At 42.8% G+C, this 16,724-nt stretch overlaps 2 protein-coding genes across 5 annotated transcripts in view; one reads left to right on the forward strand and one right to left on the reverse strand.

Moving 5' to 3' along the window:
- The window catches only part of r (carbamoyl-phosphate synthetase 2, aspartate transcarbamylase, and dihydroorotase rudimentary), a 1,183,622-nt gene that overhangs the window by 895,575 nt on the left and 271,323 nt on the right, over nt 1-16,724 (forward strand). The window lies entirely within an intron of this gene.
- Nucleotides 1-16,724, reverse strand: part of LOC128694914 (uncharacterized) — a 132,494-nt gene that overhangs the window by 50,925 nt on the left and 64,845 nt on the right. For 2 of the 4 annotated variants that reach the window (XM_070094265.1, XM_070094262.1), the window contains exons 6-9: nt 14,721-14,848; nt 3,787-3,952; nt 2,940-3,206; nt 2,717-2,779 (exon numbers count right to left, since the gene is read on the reverse strand). In XM_070094265.1, the coding sequence (XP_069950366.1) occupies nt 2,717-2,779; nt 2,940-3,206; nt 3,787-3,952; nt 14,721-14,848 (624 nt within the window). The remainder of the gene's footprint in view (nt 1-2,716; nt 2,780-2,939; nt 3,207-3,786; nt 3,953-14,720; nt 14,849-16,724) is intronic. The other 2 variants (XM_070094264.1, XM_070094263.1) reach the window with 1 other exon arrangement.

Below are 16,724 nucleotides of genomic sequence, written 5' to 3' on the forward strand. Positions count from 1 at the left end.
AGGGTGACTGAGCCGGCGTTCCCACAATGCTATGCAGGCGCCTAGATTTTTTGTTTATGGCACACACCCACGGCGCAGACCCATTCTCTCACATGTAGGCCTATGTGCGCTTTCGCGCTAAATTTGATGGCGCTAGAATTTTGGCATAGATCTACGGTTTGGATACTCACCATAAAGCCGTAGATCTACGGGCCGGACCCTGAAAGGGTTAACAAATTGCACTCTGTTAAACTGCTTATAGGTTTGTGGCCATCTTCTTGCCACCATTGCCATACTCAGGAGACTGTGCTCTCCCGGCTCTGCATTGGCCATACTTGTCTTACCCATGGGTATCTCCTGGAATGATACCCTATTCCTCTCTCTAAGGTTTGTTGGGTCCTTATTTCGGTTCTTCTCTTTCTTGTAGATTGCCCGGTTTACCAGCGAGCTTGCAGGATTTGCCTCCAATGATGCTGCCCCCCTACCACTCTTACCTTGTCTTCCCTTCATGCAGACAGCCTTACCTTTGACTTAGAATAAATAACTTTTCGACTTTTTGTCAGCAACTGCTTTTCTGTACGAGCTTCGACACACAGCCCTTAGCATCCCTTCCAGCCCTTCTCTCCCCTCACCTCTGATACCCTCTCTGCCTAGCTGTTTATAGCGTCAGCACTTTTTTCTTCCCCACAGTGCTGTAGAACCCTTGTCGGCTTAGTGCTTTCTTTGATTATAATAATAATAATAATAATAATAATAATAATAATAATAATCTGTTAGGCCAAGGTTAATGTTGAAGTCTTCAGTTAGGAAAAGGAAGTGCTTGTTCAGTTGGTTGTTTGTTATTAGCATTTTTAATTTATTGCTAAAATTTTGGATCTTTGTATGAGGCATCTGGTATATGGCACCAATTTTTATAGGAGTCTTAAGGTTTTTTACAGTGAAATTTGCAAAAATATATTCTCCATATTCATTACTATAGGTAGTAGATTAATAGACAGCAACCACCCAGGTAGGTACTACTGTCCTACCAAATGAGTGTGAAATAGAAACCTGTAACTGTTTTACATGATGGTAGGATTGCTGGTGTCTTTTTTCTGTCTCGTAAACATGCAAGATTTCAGGTACGTCTTGCTACTTATACTCAGGTCACACTACATATGCATGTACAAGCATATATATACACACCCCATGTGGTTTTCTTCTATTTTCTTACTAGTTCTTGTTCTTGTTCATTTCCTCTTATCTTTATGGGGAAGTGGAACAGAATTCTTCCTCTGTATGTAATACTTGTCATAAGAAGCAACTAAACTTCTGGGAGCAAGGGGCTAGTAACCCCTTCTCCTGTATACATTACTAAAGTTAAAAAGAGAAGCATTTGTTTTTCTTTTTGGGCCACCCTGCTTTGGCGGAATATGGCCGGTTTGTTGAATGGAGAAGGTGTTATTACATAATAGTTCATTAGAGTAATAGATGGCAATACCACCCCCAATTTGGTTCGGCCTGCAGTTGTGGCTTGCTGTGTATCCTGGTAGTGAGTAGATATATGTTGTGTCCTGCTTAAGCCAGGTTTCAGTGAGAATAATACTGGAGAAGGTTGTCTTTAGGGAATCAAGGAGTGTCAGGAGGTCATCATAGTGTTTACTTAGGGACCTAATATTGTAATTGAGAACTGTAATATTTCTGGCATTGCTTAGGACAGTGCTGGCTTGTGATGCTGTGTAACAAAGGCAGTTTCCATTAAAGTTTGGTTGGGATTTAGATTATATCGATTTAGATCTGTGTCGGTATCATTCAGCATTTAGGTTAACTGGTAATGATTTATTTTGTGTTGAGTTCCAGTAATGATATCTGTAATAAGGGGATGTTTGGACAAGTTAATGAATGTTGGTCAAGCAGAGTGTAAAAACTAATAAACATAATGAGCTAGAGTATTAACTAAATATAAATCTATTAAGACAAGATTATAAGTAAATGTAGCACCAAGCTCTGACTTGTAATTGCACTAAAGCTAATATAAGCTGTTTACAATAGACAGTAAAATAGTGAACTGTTCTAAATTAGTCTGTGAGTTTTAGCAGTGAGATAATAATAAAATGGTGAACAACAGATATTAATTAATTGTAAAGGGTAATATTTGGCAACAACAGAGGCATGCTGACACTACAATTCAAAAACTGCAACATATCTCTACCCCTTCTTCAGAGTGCAGGCACCATACTTCCAACCTCCACGACTTAAGTCCTGCTAACCAGTTTCCCTGAATCCCTTTATAAATGTTACCTTACACTCCAACAGCACATCAAAGTTTTTTTTTGTCTTATTTTAATAATTTATACAGGAGAAAGGGTTACTAGCCCCTTGTTCCCGGTATTGTAGTCACCTCTTACGACATGCATGGCTTACAATGGAAAGATTCTTTTTCACTTCCTCATGGAGATGAAAGGAAACAAATAAGAACAAGATTTATTAAGAAAACAGAAGAAAATTCAGATGGGTGTGTATATGTAATGTGACTTTAGTATAAGTAGAAATAGCAAGATGTACCTGTTTTCTTGTGTGTTTATGAGACCAAAAGAAAATAGATAACAGCAAGTCTACCATTGTGTAAAACAACTACAGGTTTCCACTTCACATGCATTTAGCAGGGTGGTAGTACCTCCCTTAGTGGTTGCTGTCTACCACCTTACTACCTTAATTATGCAATAATTATGTAATATATGTTTAATACAGTACATACATAATACAGTAAACCCTCCATATAATGGGTTGATTGAGTGGAGCAGGTGGGTGGTAACAGCATCTGTGGTGGATATAGAAGAGATTGAGTTATGATTGAAACAGTAATGGATAATTCTGCAATTCAAATAGGTTGATCCAGTGGATTTTGTTTCCAAAGTTCGTTATATTCGGGTTTACTGTACATGTACAATATTCTGACACTTGGCAAGTCATTTACTAACTTGTATCTGCCGCATGTAGCGTTTTGGTATAGTTTCCATCATGTTGCACGAGTCGATGAAGTAGTGTGGCAGGTTTTCTGTGGAAAGACGGTTGTAAAGATTTTTTAAGTATGCCTTCAACTTGCTGCCCAGTTTCTCCTCTTGCCAGTCTTTGAAGTTGTCTTCACACATCCAGAAGAGAATGTAACGGAGGTGTTGTATCTTCAGTCCCTGAATGTCTTCCAGGTGATCCCTCATCAGGTACTCCACCAGCAACATTAAACGTATCTGTCAAGTAATGACTTATGACATGATAGACAGTGAGGTAGGCTGTGAATGACCTGGTATACAGTGAAGTAGGCTGTAAATGATATGATAGAATAATAGGCTATGGATAACCTGATACACAGTGAACTGGGCTGTGAATGACCTGATACACAGTAAAGTAGGCTCTGAATGACCTGATACACAGTAAAGTAGGCTCTGAATGACCTGATACACAGTAAAGTAGGCTCTGAATGACCTGATGCACTGTAAAGTAGGCTCTGAATGACCTGATACACAGTAGTCTGTGAATGACCCAATATACAGTGAAGTAGGCTATGAATGACCTGATACACAGTGAAGTAGGCTGTGAATGACCTGATAGTGAAGTAGGTTGTAAATGATATGATAATATAGCAGGCTGTGAATGACCTGATAGTGAAAGTCTGTATTGTAAATGGGATTGAAAGGAAGTGGTTAGAATATTAGGCTGCTACCTTGGAGGGAGGTGTTACAGGAAGGAGTAAAGTGACAGTTTACAGGAATATTTATCAGCATTGTCTGAAAGGTATTGTTTGTTTCACTGTAGTTATTAGCTGCGTACCTGTGTGTGTCCAAGGCTTCGGAGAAGAATTTGTTCCGCTCTAGAAAACTGTATCTGCCATTCGATCTTCATGACATTACTGGGTTCTACAGGATTGTAGTGACCGAGCGGCACCAAATTGCAGCCCATCTGGATGGCTTCCATAATGTGCACTTCTCTGGGCCACCTGTAATAAAATTCAATAACCCATTTTGTGTGTTAACCCTTTCAGGGTCCTTGCCGTAGTTCTACAGCTTTGAGTTGAGTCTCCAAACCATAGATCTACGCCATGAGCTCAGCTCACTCTGATAAGCTGTGAGCGGTAAATTTGGGCCTAGATATGAGAGAATACATCTATGTGGTATGTGTGCACCACAAAACAAATCCTGCAGCACACAGTGCATAATGAGAGAAAAAACCGAGACCATAATTTTCAATTAAAACGGCGGCTTTGCAGTGTTTTTTTGTATGTTTTTTATAGTTGTATTTGTGGTTTCTTGGTCTCATTTGATAGAATGGAAGACATATTACATAAATAGAGATGATGATTTTGATTGGTTTTAGTACTGGAAATGGCTTGAAACTGAGCTCAAAGTAGCAGAAATGTTAAATTTTTGCTGATGTTCAAGAGTAAACAAATGACCTCACACATCTAATACATGCCAGCTGGTGGGTCTAATATATGTTCACAAATATGGTAATATTATTTCTACAATTATTACAATATTGCATAACAGTAAATCTTCTATTTTTTGGTTTGAATTAAAATTCGTTGTGAATAAGAACCTCTTCAAGGGGGGCTCCTTGGCGTGGTGAAGAGGCTCTTGGTCTGAGGAATTAGACCTATCGGTCTTCTTCCTCAGACCGAACCTAATTACCCCCCAATCTCCCCTCCCCTATCCCATCCTCCCCGTCCTCCCCTTTTTCCTTTCCTCCTCCTCCTCCCCACTCCTCCCTTTTGCCCTTCCTCTTTTTGTCCTTTGGGATTTCTCCCACAGGCGCGCTAGTTCCTGGGTAGGAGAAAGGATACCGGGGTCCATCCCATTCCGTTGAGGTTCTTAGCGGTGGCGTAGTTTGCCGTGGAATCTGGATCGCCTGGGGATGTCCCGATCCCTCTCCGGTATCCCGGAGTAGCTTTGGGTGTCTTTCGGGCGACGAGTGTATCTCTGGAAGCCACCTTTCGGATTCCGGGGGTGGTGGCCAAAGGAGGTATGCTTTGTGGCGGATATCCGGCCGCCCTCTCTTTTGTCCACCGAGGTAGCTCGGCAGATGTGAGGTTGCTATCCCGGATTGTTAGTTTACTAGCATGATGGGTAGGGTATGGCACGGGTTCCATGCTGCATCTGCGCTACTTGCGGTGCTGAGGTCCTCTTGGGCGCGGAGGGAGATTTCTGGCCCTTTCATTCCTCCTAGGAACTATCCCTCCCCGGTCCCCCCTTTTTTTTTCTTTTTTTTATTTTTATTTTCTTTTCTTCTTTCTTTTTTTTCTTAAAAACAAAAAGAAAGAAGTAACCTAACCATGGCAGCCCTAGTCCATGAACCTGGTACCCCCGGGCCCCTTCTTGATACCGCACCCCGTTCTGACCCCGCCTCGTCTTTGGACCATTCTTCAGACATTCCTCATGCCTCTGTACCTATTGCCGGTGCTGTTTCCTCACCCGCTTCAGGTACTGAGGCCTCGACTGACTCCTTCGATTTATCAGACCTTCGCTCTCCTCTGACTATGCTTCCGGCCTCTCCCTCTACGGTGCGGCAATTTTCAAATCGCCGACCCGTTCCACGTCGGACCAACTCTGGTCCCACGCCTAAACGTCAACGACAATTACCTGCTGATGATACTTCTCCACCTTCACCTTCTCATTCTTCTCAGAAACGATCGACACGTCCTTCACTACCTTTCCACGCTCAGTTTCAGACTGAACAGTGGACTAAATTCTTCACTTTACGACCAACTTCCTCTACTGCCTATCTTTCTGACCATAGTATTGGCAAGGCACTTCTACGCCATGTTGGTAAAGATATTTCTTTTCATGCTCTTAAGAGCGGTACGCGCATCATTACCGTACAGAATGCTACCCAGGCTCGTGAGCTCTCTCGTCTTTCCCATATAGATACTGTTCCTGTCACCCTTGAAAAACATCATTCCCTCAATTCTTGTAGTGGTACCGTCATTCTGCCCCATACCATAGTTCAACAAAATTTCCAGACATGTGGCACCGACATTCTAGAACAGCTGGAACTCCAAGATCTCCCAATCCTCAAGGTAGACACTTACGTTCTTCCTGCCCGTGGGCGGAGACGATACCCTAGCAATGTGGCTCGTTTAACTTTTGACAGCCGAGAACTCCCATCCTCAGTTTATATAGCAGGACATCGGTTACAAGTTCGAAAGGTGATCCCTACACCACAACAGTGTAGAAATTGCTGGCGATTTGGCCATCCAGCGAAATATTGCAGATCTATCGCCGAATGCCCAGTCTGTGGTGCCGATGACCATTCTAATACGTCTTGCAATCGATCTCCCTCTTGCCTTAACTGTCATGAGGCTCACCCTTCGTACTCTCGCCGTTGTCAGGTCTATTTAAACGAGCGGGAAATCCGTTACCTCAAAGAGACAGAAGGTCTCCCTTATGCCATGGCAGTTTCTCATCTCCGCCTCCAAGGGAGACTCCCACGTGTTTCTTATTCCCGTGTTTCAAAACGTCCCCCCACTTCTGGTATCCCATCTTCTACACCCACCTCTGTGGTTACCTCTCCCATAATCACTCCTGTATCTAATCCTTTTGCTGTCCTCGGCTCAGACGTCCCTACTTCAACGCCTCAGTCTAATCTCGCTTCTTCGAGTTCTCTTACAAGCCTCAGTGTCGACGAGACCTCGTACGACACCTCTTCCCAATCGTCCCTCTACTTCTCAAAAGTCAAAAAAAGGTCCGGTAACACCTCCTACCCATCTTCCACCTCCTCATTTTACCCTCCCTGTCTCTGTCCCTAGTTCTTCCCCTCTCACTGGCTCAGTTACAAGTGCAGAGGTTCACCCTCCTCCTCGTAATGTACCTTCCTCCCCTGTTCCCTCCCAAGTTTCTTCCTCTTCTGCCACCTCCCAGGTTCCTGTCTCTTCTGTCCCCTGCCACGCTTCTCCAGTTCCCTCCACCCTTTCGCCCCCCCCTACCTTGGTACAGTCCAATACAGTTCCAATCTTTACTCATCCTCCCCCTACCATTCCCAATATTGTCTCCCATACAACATCTCTGAATTCCGAAACACTTGAAGCAATCTCTGAATATATTGCAGAGACCAAACCATCAATGGACACTGATCCACCTTCCGCTCTTTCTCTCTCCTCTGCTCCATCTGCGCAACTCCTTTCTTCACAGCGCACCGTTCCTTCGCTGCTTGAACATTTTCCACTGCCTCCGCATGTGGACTTTTCTAACCCTTCTAGTCCGTAGGAACCCTTACCTGCGGATTTCAAGTATCTTTATCATTGCCAATCATGGCCTTTTTACAGTGGAATATACGCGGCCTCAGGGGTAATCGGGGTGAGCTTCAGATGTTACTCTCCCAGTTTGCCCCTGTTGGTGTTTGCTTACAGGAACCAAAATTACACTCTGCTGTTATTTCTCACATCTCAGGCTATAATTTATTGTATTCTTCAGATCCTTTTCCTGATGGGACCTTTAATGAAAGTGCCCTTCTTCTCCGCACTGATATTCCGTACCATCAGCTATTTGTTCATACTTCGCTGCATTACACAGCAGCCCGTATCCACTTACATAGGTGGTATACGCTCTGTTCTTTATATCTCTCTCCTTCTCGGGCATTATCTATTCCGGATTTTGCCTTCCTTGTTTCGTCATTACCGCCACCGATTCTGTTACTTGGTGATTTTAATGCCCACCATTTCCTCTGGGGGGGGGTCTCACTGTGATTCCCGTGGAATTCAGTTAGAGGCTTTTCTTGCCACCCACCCCCTCCATGTTTTAAATACAGGTACTCACACCCATTTTGATCCTCGGACTCATACTCTCTCTTGCATCGATCTCTCAGTTTGCTCTTCCTCCGCCGCATTAGACTTCACTTGGTCTGTTCTCCCGGACTTACATGACAGTGATCATTTCCCAATCATTCTTACTTCCCCTTCATATTCGCCACCTCTTCGCACCCCACGCTGGCAATTTAATCGGGCAAATTGGAACCTTTACTCACACCTGACTGTTTTTAAAGAGGTTCCTTCTTCGTCCTCCATCGATGAGCTTTTACACCTCTTCTCATCCTCCGTTTTCACCGCAGCTTCTCATTCTATACCCCAAACTTCGGGCAGGCATTCTCAGAAATGCGTGCCTTGGTGGTCTCCTGCTTGTGCTCGTGCAGTACGTTTGAAACGCGCTGCATGGGGCAGGTACCGGTACAATAGAAGCACAGAGCGACTCCTTGATTTTAAACAGAAGCGTGCGATCGCTCGCCGTGTCATCCGTGACGCTAAACGCACTTGCTGGCGAGATTATGTCTCCACCATCACCTCTGCTTCCTCTGAGTGCAGTCTGGAAAAAAGTACGAAAACTGAGTGGTAAATATTCTCCTGACCCGGCTCCTGTTCTGCGGGTTGCCGGTGTTGATATAGCAAACCCACTAGATGTTGCCAATAAAATTGGCAATCATCTGGTCCGTATTTCTCAGGGACTCCATCTATGCCCCTCATTTCTTTCCTCAAAGTCTGCCAGAGAGTTAGCACCCTTGGACTTTTCTTCTCTCAGAGAAGAACAGTATAATGTGCCTTTTACACTTCAAGAACTGGAGGCAACACTCTCAGCTTGTCGATCATCGGCAGCTGGGCCCGACGACATTCATATTCGTATGCTACAACATTTACATCAGTCAGCCCTTGCAGTCCTATTACGCCTTTACAATCTTATTTGGTCACAAGGAGTTCTTCCACAGCTGTGGAAATCCGCCATTGTTCTCCCTTTCCGCAAACCAGGCACTACGGGACATGAAACCTCCCACTATCGTCCCATTGCTCTTACCAGTGCAGTTTGCAAAGTAATGGAACGTCTAGTAAATAGACGTTTAGTGTGGTATTTAGAGACACACAACAGTCTCTCCACTCGTCAATATGGCTTTCGTAAGGGACGTTCTACCATAGACCCCTTACTGCGCTTGGATACGTATGTTCGTAATGCCTTTGCAAATAACCACTCAGTTATTGCCATATTTTTTGACCTTGAGAAGGCATATGACACAACTTGGAGGTATAATATTTTAGCCCAAGCCCACTCCTTAGGCCTTCGAGGCAATCTACCATCCTTCCTTAAGAACTTTTTAACCGACAGGCATTTCCGTGTTCGGGTTAATAATGTGCTCTCCCCGGACTTTATCCAAGCTGAAGGTGTCCCCCAGGGATGTGTTCTGAGCACAACACTTTTTCTCCTTGCTATTAATGATTTGGCCTCTAGTCTTCCATCAAATATTTGGTCATCACTCTATGTTGATGACTTCGCTATTGCCTGTGCAGGCGCTGACTGTCACCTCCTTACAGTTTCTCTCCAGCATGCAGTCGACCGTGTTTCCAATTGGGCCACCACACATGGGTTTAAATTTTCCAGCACTAAAACCCACCAAATCACTTTCACTAGACGCTCTGTCATCTCCGATCATCCTTTGTACCTCTATGGCTCCCGTATCCCTGAACATGATACAGTCAAGTTTCTGGGCCTCCTCTTTGATCGTAGGTTATCCTGGAAACCTCACATTACCTCTCTGAAGGCAACTTGTCACAGCCGGCTGAACCTTCTTAAAACCCTTGCTCATCTTTCGTGGGGAGCTGATCGTCGAACCCTCCTTCACCTACATTCCACCCTTATTTTATCGAAACTTGATTATGGTGACCAGATCTATTCAGCGGCATCTCCTGCTACTCTCTCTAGCCTTAACCCCATACATCACCAAGGATTACGTTTATGCCTTGGTGCTTTTCGCTCTTCCCCTGTCGAAAGCCTCTATGCAGAAGCGAACGTTCCATCCTTATCCGATCGCCGTGATGCCCATTGCCTGCGCTACTATGTACGCTCTCATGATCTCCGCAATCCTTCCATTTATAGAATGGTCACTGATATTAGTAGACATTCTTTATTTGTTCGCCGCCCCTGCTTACTCCGTCCCTTCTCTCTTCGCCTTCATTCGCTCTTGTCTTCTCTTCAACTACCACCTTTCTATGTACATGTAGCATCTCACTTTTCCCTACCCCCCTGGGAAGTTCCAGCTGTTCGAGTCTGTTCTTTCTCCCTCCCTTGCTCGAAAGCCCAACTGTCTACGGTCGCTTCCCGCTCTCTTTTTCTTGACCACTTTCACTCTCATTCTCATGCCATTGCTGTGTACACAGATGGCTCTAAGTCTTCTGACGGCGTAGGATTCGCAGCAGTGTTTCCAGACAGCGTCGTACAAGGGCATTTACTATCTTCAGCTAGTATTTTTACTGCTGAATTATATGCCATCCTTACAGCACTTATCCGTATTGCATCTATGCCTGTGTCATCATTTGTGGTTGTCTCAGACTCCCTTAGTGCTTTACAGGCTATACAAAAATTTGATACACCTCACCCCTTAGTCCTCCGTATCCAACTTTGGCTACGCCGCATCTTTACTAAGCATAAAGATATTGTTTTTTGTTGGGTCCCTGGTCATGTTGACGTACAGGGCAATGAACAGGCAGACACTGCTGCGCGGTCAGCAGTACATGACCTACCAGTTTCTTATAGAGGTATTCCATGTACGGACTATTTTGCTGTAATATCTTCCCACCTTCACACCCGTTGGCAACAACGTTGGTCTACTATGCTTGGCAACAAACTTCAGTCTATTAAACCGAGTATAGGTTACTGGCCGTCTTCTTATCACCAGTGTCGAGGTTGGGAGACTACTCTCTCCCGTCTTCGCATTGGCCATACTCGTCTTACTCATGGATATCTCATGGAGAGGCGTCTTGCTCCTCTCTGTGAGAATTACCAAGCTCCATTATCAGTCAGCCACATTCTGTTGGACTGCCCACTTTATCAACGAGCACGCAGAATTTACCTCTGTCGTCGTCTTCGCCCCGCTGCTCTCTCTTTACCTTCCCTTCTCGCTGATGGACCCACCTTTCATCCGGACACTCTCATTGACTTTTTGACAACGACTGACTTACTTCACAAATTCTGATACTTTCAGCCCTTTCTACTTGAATCTCTTGCTACCCTCTACCCCTGTACTATCCCCTGCCCCGCTGTTTTCTGTAACCTGCTAATCATCCCCCCTCCCTTCTGCCATCCAATTTCCTTGCTTCCTTCCCTACCCTGCAGCGCTGTATAGCCCTTGTGGCTTAGCGCTTCTTTTTGATTATAATAATAATAATGTGAATAAGAAATCAAAATGGAATTCATTTGTAAAGCCTGAAAGTGTAACTAATGAACAGAGGAAATGTTAGTTTAGTGCCAGGAATGCTTGCATTGTTTATTCTGGACCCTATTTTGAAATTGGATTATTTTGAACTTTGCATTAAATTGACTGAATTACTAATTTCCATTCACTATTTTGTAGTTGAAACAGTTGACTTGGCAATTTGTTGTGCTCAATCAATAGAATATAAGTAATACTAGTGAAATAGCTAAGAATTTGGTCGACTGGAATAATGTAATTGGCCTAAAATGGGAGTCAAAGTCGGGAAAATCGCCTATACGTAAATATCGCTGACACATCAAAATTCGCAAGAGCATAATTTCGTCAGTTTTCCATCAAATTTCATACTTTTTGTTTTATTACCTTCAGAAAATGTTTCTACCATTTTATAAGAAAAAATAACAAATTTTTTCTGAAAATTCTTGGACCATGGTGCACACCTCGAAATTTGGCCTCTGGACCCTGAAAGGGTTAAGATTAAGATCTTTATTTCAGCATGATGGTGTTCATATAGAGGTGAATGACATATAGGTTTGCATGCAAAAAAGCCCCACAATAGGCAGTATGCAGAGCATATGACTTAAACATGTGACTTAAACATGGAAAATCAACTTTAGAGTGGAGCTTTATCAAGCTTGCCAGCTAGCTGTGTGTGTTGTCATCATACCCATGTGTGGGTATTTGTGTATCATGCCTGTCACTATTATGCCATGGCATCCACCAGTGTTTAAAGTTCAGTCAAAATTCTTGACCTAAATAAACACTAGTAAATAAACATGCAAAGATTTGAATTTCATATAATTAACCTTTAAACTGTCCAAACATAGATCTACGTCCACGTGCAGGGGGCTCCAAACGTAGATCTACGTTTTTTTTACATGCTTTCAAATGGGGAAAATCAAGGTCGAAGCACTACGCACAGGAACGTAGATCTACGTTTGAACAGTTTAAGGGTTAAGTACGTTCTGACAAATTCAGTAATTTTTGCATGGAAAATATTGCATGAGATGAGTAAAGTATAACGTAAATGACACAAGGGTTGTGGGTCAAGATCTACTAAAGAATTGGTGAAGTTTTTAAGGTTGTATTAATGGTCTCAGAGTAGAAATAACACATAACAGTTGCTAAATTTGCAATAGTTTACTCATTATGCAGCATGGTTGTAAGTGCACCCTCGCTGTAACAGACCTCAGTATAATGGACTTTTGAAATAGCAAACAGAATCCAGTGATAAATTGTACTCTTAACTTGTTTAATTTCTGTACATTGTGTGTATACTCTTAAGTATACAATAGAGTTCTTCAGTACTTTTTCATTGAATTTTTAATATTCTGATTTAACAGACACCTGCACAATCTCATCTATCTAATCTATCACTTACATTGAGGGATTCTGGACCTCTGTATAATGTACATCAGAAATACATAAAATTACACACATTTTATTTCCAGCTGAGACAATCACTTATTCTGCTAGATCATCCTGCTCATTTACAGCATTTACAGTATTCTTTCTGGCTTTTAAGGGTTACACCAGTTAGGGTGGAACCCTGGTTTCTGCAATATGAAGCATCCTTTATGAGGGATGGAGTGTTTAGCTTCTACAATGAACAAGTGGGGACTTGCATTAATCCACATGCCATTCTTAAATTCCACTTCTGACATCAGTTTCCATTGAACATTTGAGTGGGCATAACTGATGACATGCTCACTGGCCTACACATCCTTCCTGCATGTCAGAGCAGAGCCTCTTATTGGCACTTTCCTAGATGAAGACCAACAATTCCTACTCAAAGATTTACCACTGTACCTACAAAAACAAATGTGGTACAATGGTGCACCAGCACACACAAGTTGTGAGGCCTGAGATTACATGGATGCACAATACCCAGAGTGGTGGATTAAGATGAGGTGACCCAGAGGCATGGCCCAGGGTCATGGCCCAGGGGCATGGCCACCTAAGTCACCAGACCTAAACCCCATGGTTGAGATTTATGAAAGAGATGGGGACAACCAGCACAAAGTTTGGCAATGTGTTCAGGAGGAATGACCATGTCTTGGTGTGATACGATCATGTTTGCCATGCCTGTGAGCATCGTGTTCATACATGTTCAATAATGGGTGGTGAACAACAGTAAACTTTGATGTAACAGACTTTTAAAATAATGGGCAAAATCTGCTGTGTAAATTGCACTTCTGACTTCTTTAATTTCAATGTTTATTGCAATATAACTGTAAACTGTACAATACTATTTTTGGTATACTGTGGAGTACCTGATTCTTCCTCCCCTTTTTTTTTTTAACACTTAAAACAGTATGATTTAACAGATACACAGACAATCCCTGCCAGTTAGTCCATTATTTGGAGGGTTTACTGTATTTGAGCATTTGTAAACAGACCATTGTGAACCCTCTTGTAGTAAGAACATTCAGTAAAATCAAAACATATCAATTAGAGGTCTTATTCAACTAATCCCTGAAACTAATATCTTGGAAATTATACATTTTTTTACCCCCATGTTTATATAAACACTGACTTCCATCTTGGGCATGAGAAAACACACAAGAAATTTCCATGTACATTTTTGATACCTTGTATAAACTCTACAAGACAGTTTACTATATAGAGGAACTTGTAAGAAAAAGTTTACTGTATAGAAAAACTTTATAAGAGCTTACTGTACAGAGGAACTCTTATAGAGTGCTTACTGTATAGCTTAATTAACATTTATTATCTGTAATTAAAATAAGACAAGAATGCACTTTGCTGCATAATTGTATGATTTGATTTAATGCTACAAGATGTACCTAGGTCAGATCAATCAGGCTGTGATGAGTATGTAGTCTTCTGGACTGCTGGCAGTAACAACTTCCTTGAACTGACAGTCAACTATTATAAGTGGGCAGATAAATGACTGTTATATTCACTATAGTAGAGAGGTTCTTACAGTTGCTTGCATGACTTTGATTACCATAGGTGAGTAATATGAGGCAGTTTGGGTCTCCCACACTACCAGTTTGGGTCTCCCACACTACCAGTTTGGGTCTCCCACACTACCAGTTTGGGTCTCCCACACTACCAGTTTGGGTCTCCCACACTACCAGTTTGGGTCTCCCACACTACCAGTTTGGGTCTCCCACACTACCAGTTTGGGTCTCCCACACTACCAGTTTGGGTCTCCCACACTACCAGTTTGGGTCTCCCACACTACCAGTTTGGGACTCCCACACTACCAGTTTGGGTCTCCCACACTACCAGTTTGGGTCTCCCACACTACCAGTTTGGGTCTCCACATCATCATTTTGGGTCTCCCACACTACCCAGTTTGGGTCTCCCACACTACCCAGTTTGGGTCTCCCACACTACCCAGTTTGGGTCTCCCACACTACCCAGTTTGGGTCTCCCACACTACCCAGTTTGGGTCTCCCACACTGCCCAGTTTGGGTCTCCCACACTGCCCAATTTTGCAATAAAGGTCTTGCCTAATTACAATATGAAGCAGGACATCATACAGTAATACTAACTTGTAAACTATTTTTGTTTCTGGATCAGCAAGTTGTTTACGTTCCCTCAGTTTCCACTGGAATGCACAACCTGGCCACTCCTTCAATATCAGGGTAGGGATGAATTCTGTGTTGAACTTTGGTCCTATCTGGTTTGGGAAATATAAGCAGTTGGTCAAAATCTATGTAATTTTTGTATTTATGATGAATAAACAGCAGAAACATCAAAGCCATTATAAACATCTTAATGTAATGGAATTTTTCAAATAATGGTTTTGCTTAGAGGGTACATAGGAAAATACTTTTTATACGCTACTACAGAGCAAGCCATGAAGAAATATCTTGTACAGGAGGGCCCTGCTTTACGGCGCTTTGATTTACAGCGTTTTGCTGATAGAGGTCTTCAATTATACGTATTATTCATTTATTCAGACTATCTACAATAAACATTCACCACTCACTATATTCTAAAGGTGAAAATATTTTAAGTAATGTGTGTACTGTATTTGCATTTTTAAGACCTAGTTATATTGCTCACTTAATATGATAGTGTAAACATGTTATCAGGCTTTTATATGTATTTGAAAGTAAAAAAAGGCTATGATTCACTTCACAGAGATTTTTGCTTTACAGTGGTAGCCTGGAACCTAACCTGCAGGACCCTCCTGTGTACATGAGTTAACGTAAGTGAGTTAGGGTGTATGCACTAGTTACTGCTACTTCATACACTACTGCCAGTTTAGGATAATGATGTATTTTGTTACTTTGTCATTTGTAGGACACCATGATTTATGTTAGTGTTTTTTTTTTTTTTTTTTTTTTATCACACTGACCGATTCCCATCAAGGCAGGGTGGCCCGAAAAAGAAAAACTTTCACCATCATTCATTCCATCACTGTCTTGCCAGAAGGGTGCTTTACACTACAGTTTTTAAACTGCAACATTAACACCCCTCCTTCAGAGTGCAGGCACTGTACTTCCCATCTCCAGGACTCAAGTCCAGCCTGCCGGTTTCCCTGAATCCCTTCATAAATGTTACTTTGCTCACACTCCAACAGCACATCAAGTATTAAAAACCATTTGTCTCCATTCACTCCTATCAAACACGCTCACGCATGTCTGCTGGAAGTCCAAGCCCCTCGCACACAAAACCTCCTTTACCCTCTCCCTCCAACCTTTCCTAGGCCAACCCCTACCCCGCCTTCCTTCCACTACAGACTGATACACTCTTGAAGTTATTCTGTTTCGCTCCATTCTCTCCACATGTCCGAACCACCTCAACACCCCTTCCTCAGCCCTCTGGACAACAGTTTTAGTAATCCCGCACCTCCTCCTAACTTCCAAACTACGAATTCTCTGCATTATATTCACACCACACATTGCTCTCAGACATGACATCTCCACTGCCTCTAGCCTTCTCCTCGCTGGTTTTTTTTTTATTAACAGTATTCTCAAGGTCTTATTGAAAATAGAAAAGAGAATAATAATGAATCTATGAAAAGAGATGATTATATCAGAGTATGACGGAAGTTTTTATCTTTAAAACTCTACAAGAAGACTAGGGCTGCACAGAGGGTTACTTAACCCTTTCAGGGTCCGTCCCGTAGATCTACAGCTTTACGGTGAGTGTCCAAACCGTAGATCTATGCCAAAATTCTAGCGCCATCAAATTTAGCGCGAAAGCGCACATAGGCCTACATGTGAGAGAATGGGTCTGTGCCGTGGGTGTGCGCCATAAACAAAAAATCTAGGCGCCTGCATAGCATTGTGGGAACACCGGCTCAGTCACCCTTGTTCACCATGCCTCGTCGCAAGTCAGCTCTCACTCCCCGGAAAATTGGGACTCTCCTCTTCCTGTCTGATAGTTCTGACACTGATGGAAGTGGAAATGAAGACGAATTCTACGGCTTTGATAAGTTGGTGACCGAAAATAATGACCAGGATATCGATAATAGTGCAGAAAACTCCGACGATCCTCGACCTTCTACCTCTGGTGTGGGCACTCGTGACTCACGGTCGGGTCTT

This window comes from Cherax quadricarinatus, chromosome 45, assembly GCF_038502225.1.
Source record: "Cherax quadricarinatus isolate ZL_2023a chromosome 45, ASM3850222v1, whole genome shotgun sequence".
NCBI lineage: Eukaryota > Metazoa > Arthropoda > Malacostraca > Decapoda > Parastacidae > Cherax > Cherax quadricarinatus.